Source organism: Cryptomeria japonica, chromosome 5, assembly GCF_030272615.1.
Source record: "Cryptomeria japonica chromosome 5, Sugi_1.0, whole genome shotgun sequence".
In the NCBI taxonomy this organism is placed as follows: Eukaryota; Viridiplantae; Streptophyta; class Pinopsida; order Cupressales; family Cupressaceae; genus Cryptomeria; species Cryptomeria japonica.
In genome coordinates this window covers 719,396,685-719,402,867 of record NC_081409.1, presented here as the reverse complement: position 1 = coordinate 719,402,867, position 6,183 = coordinate 719,396,685, and the positions used below count along the sequence as shown (strand labels likewise).

General features: G+C 31.6%; 1 protein-coding gene across 2 annotated transcripts; it reads left to right on the top strand.

The window, feature by feature from the left end:
* LOC131055928 (cypmaclein-like) lies at positions 1 to 923 on the top strand. Of its 2 annotated transcripts, none has more exons than XM_057990245.2 (4): positions 1 to 161; positions 249 to 299; positions 393 to 444; positions 631 to 923. In XM_057990245.2, exons 1-4 carry the CDS (start codon positions 93 to 95, stop codon positions 810 to 812), a joined length of 354 nt encoding a protein of 117 aa, XP_057846228.1. In that variant the 5' UTR covers positions 1 to 92; the 3' UTR covers positions 813 to 923. The 2 variants fall into 2 exon arrangements, with proteins under 2 accessions (XP_057846228.1, XP_057846229.1); XM_057990246.2 differs by having other exon boundaries at positions 3 to 161; positions 626 to 923.
* Positions 924 to 6,183: the final 5,260 nt, after the last annotated feature.

The following is a 6,183-nucleotide window of genomic DNA, read 5'->3' as shown; positions in this document are numbered from 1 at the left end:
CACGTCTATCCTGTATTATATATAACGGAGCTATTTTAAAGATAAGTGCTACGGTTGCATGTTTTCAATTTTGAAGTTGAAGCATAGTTTGGATGCCAATGGCCCGCTTTCACACTCGTTCTCCCATCATTGTATTCCTCACCGTGCTGTTCATAGTGCAGGTAACAACTTTTCTATTGTAAAATTGCTTTGAATCTTTTTTGGCTTTTCTTTTGATTCGGGTGAGAATATATGGTGTTGATGAACAGGTTTGGAAAGTATCCACACATGCAGTTGAGGATAATGTGAAGTTTGTAGAGGTAATGATAAATTAGCTATCTAACTTCTGCTTCTTTAATTTGATTTTATGGAGAAAACTGGCATAAGTTATTTGTTTTGAATAAATTTTGCAGCTGCAGACTGATGTGGGTGATAACAGTTATGGAGGAGTGAAGGCTCATATCGGTATGTGTATATGAAAGGCCTCTGCTTAAACATCCTCTGGTTTGATCTTCTCAAAATTTTAAAATAAAAGAACGTGTGTAAGTACGGATAGAAGAGGTAAATAGTTATTTCAAATAGGAAGATACCCGTGTTGTATATTATATAGTAATTGTAAGATTTTTTATGTTATGATGTCTTCAAGTGCAGACTGTGATAAGGAATGCAATAGGAGATGCTCCAAGGCATCATTGCATAATAGGTGTCTCAAGTACTGCAGAATATGCTGTGAGAAATGTAACTGCGTTCCACCTGGTACATATGGCTACGGAGATGTTTGCCCTTGCTATGCCAATTTGAAGAACTCCAAGGGTGGACACAAATGCCCTTAGCACATTATCATAGCCATATAATAATCCCCATTCTTTCCTTGAGAATGGATGATATTTTATTAAATTTATGTTCAATCTTTGAATTCATATTTTAATGTAAAAATTGTTCCATTTTTGTTGTCCTGTGTTAAAAGTGGGTTGTTTAAATTTTTTTTTTCCAAATTCACATTTAAATTAATAAATAATTTTAGATTGTCTTTATTTTTTATTATAACAAATTAATTGTTTGATAGGCGAATTTTACACATCTATATGATATTGGTCATTCTTACAACTTCTCGCACAGATCATAGATATCACATAATATTATTGGCTAAGTATATATGATAAAATAGTTTTGATGGTTTGTAGCTACATGTAGTAACACAAATATCTGTCATCCATCTTTAAATATGTCACACATACTTTAGTTTTCACACATAACACTTTGTATAGGAAACATACCTTATCCAGACCTCACGTAATTTCTACCATGACTTTAAAAGGGTCCAATGCACCTTGAAGCCAAGCCACAAAGTTCTACTCACATCATAACTCGTTACATTTTTATGCCATCATTCTATAGACTTGAAACAATGTGGTCAATGTGGAATTTAGTTGGCCTACACTATACCAACCATCCACTAGCACATCAAAAAACTACTAGCAAATAGTTACACTCCATAGCTATCACAAGATAAAAAGTTATACAAGGAAATGGTTCTTGACTTCCTAATGAATCTTGGTTTGTATGACATGTGATATGTAATAAAATGAGATACTAGGCCTATGAATGAAAACTAAGATCTCAAATTTCCTTGCATATAATTGGAACATGAATAGGTTTAGCTACAACATTCATATGAGAGAAAAAAGTTTGGGATTCTATTCCTTTGCTACGATAGAATTGAGATTCTGAAGCATGTGTGTGAGATCTAGGGTTAATGATAGCAAAAATGATTTATTTCAGCATAAACAATAGATTATAGAAAGAATGATAGACATAATAAACTACACCAACAATAGAGATAGAAAGAGGAGCATGACTCTAAAAATTAGAGCAAAAAGTGCTAGACATGGGTGTTGGGTGCGCTAGTCTAAATATTTCCAAAATTGACGAGGATGAACCTAGTACAATAGAACATTGGCATCCAATGAAATAGTCAAAATTTTCTTGTCTATTTGATATTTATCAAAACCTATAGTAGTCTAGTTGCAATCCCATACCACTTTCATTATTGGTTCTGAACCTAAAAAATGGGGAAGAAGGGTTGTATTACATATAGAGTCTTGCCTAGAAGTCAAATCATATGCTTGTGCTCCCACCTCAACAATAATTATGATGAAAAAAGTGTGTATGTTTGAGAGGACAAAAGCTAAATAGTAAAGAAAATGTTGAAATGAGAAATCCTACTTAAATTATGAATCCGTTGATAGGGAATCTCATACAAGTATTGAAGTTGATAGGATGAAGTCTTGTAATATATTAGCGTATGCTTTCATTATGTAGAAATACAGTGTACTTGATCGTTATTAATGTAAGAAAGTTGTATGCTTGAATGCTTTGCTACTTGAATGCATATCTATAATTGAATTTCTTGAATGAATGATACGAATCATATTTCAACTTTGCTAGGATTTGAAATGAGAGAGAGAGTTGTAATTATATGCAACTTACATATTTTTGATGTTTGTGGAATCTTAATAACAAAGGGTAAATTCACTCTATTTGTAATAATAAGTTTTGTTCTTCAAAAGTTGAGCTCTAATTGTCTAGATGTCTAGATAGGGGCACCGAACACCATAGTCTTGAAAAAATGAGCCATAAAAAAGGTCATGAATATGAAAATGCACCTTTTTTTAATGAAAATTGTCTTGAAAGTGAGCATAATTAGGCATAATTTAGGCACATCCAACAAAGTGAACCTAAACCTAGTGTGAATTTGTTAAGGTATACAATTTATGGCACTAGAATATATAAGAATATAGATAGTAATCATACATCCTTAGATCATGAGTATGTCTCATAAATCTTGTACATATTCCTATAGCTTCATCTAGATCCTCATCTAGATAGTTTTCCACAAAGATTCACCCTAGCTTCTAGATTAGTAAGCCTTAAATGAATGACCCATAACCCATTTTTTAGGAAACCCAGAGAGGAGGGATGGAAGGAATAGAAGAATAAGAAATTCGAGCCTTTTTGGGGTCAATTTATTCTATTTGAAGGATATTATTCTAGTGTGAGATGTGGAGAAAGAATATGAGAGTCAAACACAATATAGAAGAGGGAATTCTATGTGAGTTTAAGAGGCTCAAATCAAAGGAGGTTTATGGGCACAAGAAATGTCTAAATTAAAAAATACAATTAAAAATTATGTGGAAAAGTACTAAAATGCTTTTTTAGTTAAGAAAAATATTGTCTAACTATAATTAATGAATTTTTGTTTCTTATAAATCTCTATTCTATGTTCTATGCATAAATTCCATGCAAGCTCTAAAAATTGTGTGGAACATAGGATTTGGGTCAAGTAGGACTTTATGAATTTACTTAATGGCTTAAAATGGAATATTGCAGCCATAAGATTTCCATGGCCATGTTCTATTTCTATTAGTAACTTGTTTTACATTATTCCATAAATATCCCTTTTCTATCATTTAATGATGTACCTTAATCTTGAAGAAGGAATTATTATCCTTTTTCTTTCTTTCTTTCTTTCTTTATTTCCTATTTAGAATGAAAAACATCAAATGTGGTGTATTATATCTAATTGTAGGTGGTTTTTAATGCCTCCCATGTTTGTATTTTATCTTGATTATTTTGATCCTTTGTGGATACTATATATGATATATTGGATTGTGTGTATTATCATTCTTTTGTATTGACACCCAAGTGTTGCATCATATGATATAGTTATAGCATTTTGATAGTATAGATATGATGTGCTTATCATTTCAGTTCATTATACATGTTAGGTTTAATGATTTATTATCTTTATGATGATATGAGTATGTGATGATGTATTGACTACGTTATGATGTTGACACCGATTCGAGATTTGTATGTGCTTCGACATACATACATACATACATACATACATACATACATGCATACATATACATATATATATAGATATATAGATATATACATACATATACATACATACATACATACATATGTATGTATATATATATATATATATATATATATATATATACATATATATATATATATACATATACATATACATATACATATACATACATACATACGTATGTAGGTATGTATGTATGTATATATATGTATCTGTATATACATATACATATACATATACATATACATATACACACACACGCACGCATAAGAATACACATATACATTTATATACATATGTATGTGTGTGCATATGTATATGTATAAATATGCACAAGATCCCACAATGTTTGTTGAATGATGTAGGTACCTAGTATCAACTCCACCTAGCTTCATACATTTGAACTTGCCCTGCACAGTGGTGGTTAACAAGAGATACCACATTGACTATTTGTCGCAAAACCCTACCAATTATACCTTGTTGATAATGATTTGCATGAATTTGTCAGTTTATACTTCGAGTACCATAGTAGTGTTGTCTAAACAACCCTATTACCCCCATGTGGTCAACCAATAAAGACTATTTGAGCACATTTTCTTAATTGCATTTTATCATCAGTTTTAATTATGAAAGTGTTCTAATAATTTATTGTAATTTAATATGTAAAGAGTTAAATGTGCCTTATGTGTATTCATCATGATGGAAAATTCACAATGAGGCTAATTGGTTTATTTGGGAACTTAGAAATAAGGAATATTTATTATTTTATTTATTAATTTTTAAAAAAGTGAATAGTAATGAGGTTTTAAATGGCGACTTGAGGAGGAAATCTTAGGGGATATTTTGTGGTAACTGGATCATTGGATTGGCATTGGGAGATTGTTCTTGTTGCTCCAAGGATTTGTCATTTTATTAAGTGTGTAGCTCAAACATCACTGAGTATCGTGGAGGTGGTTTTGGAAAATTATGGGTGGATTAAATATGTTTGGAGTTCACTCAATTCTTGACTAGCCTTGTAGGTGTCATACAGTGACTTGGTGACACCATGCTTGTCTCATTTTCTCACTTTTTTGCCCAATTTTACTGACTTGAGTGTCATTCAAATATTTTGACTTAATCAAGGTATTGAGGAGGCCAAATTGTCCAACTAAGAAGGTCATTGCTTAGGACATATGTGTGTCATGGAGTAGGACAACACAATTTCACTAGTTTAAAGGATGCTTGCATGGGTGAAGGACCGATGCATGGGTCAAGGAAACATGCATGCTATGATAGTACCTTGAAATGTGCTAGTGTCCTTTTTGTATGTTTTCTTCCTAGGAAGGAGCCTAGGTTTGGTAATTCAATATGGAGGTGATTTTGAGAGCTAGGGGTGTAGTGCCCCTCCCTGATTCATTTTTGTGCATCAGTAGATTACATTGGCATAGACTAGACTATTTTGTGATGCTTTGATTAGATATTTATGGATTTATTTATGAACTAAATGCTTCTTTATGGATATTAGACATATTATATTATGCTTGACATCATGACTACTTATGGATGATGACATTCCTAGACTACTGTGATGATGGATTACTCTTTGATCACTCATATGTGCTCATTTCTTTATGCGTTTCATGATGCTTAATGGCAATTGGATGATATTATATTATGTACTAACCCTATCTTATGATGATGATGATTATGATAGTGCTTGCTTGATTGCGAGAGTCTTCTACTGCATTTGTGATAAGGGACGATGTCATACCACTCATTCGTGAGCATGATATGACGTTGCTATTTCCTTTCACTTGTCTTCCTATTATATGATATATTATTGTATATGTTGTTGTATGCATGTTGGTGATGACAAGTTTGTAGGTACCAGACATCGACTCCACCAGGCTTCACAGGTCTACGCGTGTCCTATCCCAATGGCAAGTTGATTGGAGATGACATGAAAACCCATTCTATACTCTAGGTTTAAGTTGATCACCCTTGTTAGTGTAGTGCCTAGTGATTCCTTGGGTTATCCTATGTTGGATTTCTTTGTGTAGTGTTGTGATTGTTGATTGGTTTAATTATTAATTAATTGATTAAATTGATTTATATAGATTAATAATGTTAAATTAAATTAATGGATTAATATAGTTTAAAATAATAAATTAAATAAATAGTTGATATAAATATTTTGTGTTATAGCGTGATTATTATTATTTATCTTTTATTTTATAGTTAAAATAATTATCTAATATCATTATGGCGTAGCAAGGATTAATTAATTAATTATTATTTATTTGATTATTTGTGGGTAT

Excerpts from the sequence above, each read along its gene's own strand:
- LOC131055928 (XM_057990245.2), top strand. The coding sequence starts at position 93 with ATGCCAATGGCCCGCTTTCACACTCGTTCTCCCATCATTGTATTCCTC. Across the intron at positions 162-248 it reads CCGTGCTGTTCATAGTGCAG|GTTTGGAAAGTATCCACACA; the intron begins GTAACAACTTTT and ends GTTGATGAACAG. Across the intron at positions 445-630 it reads AGGAGTGAAGGCTCATATCG|ACTGTGATAAGGAATGCAAT; the intron begins GTATGTGTATAT and ends CTTCAAGTGCAG.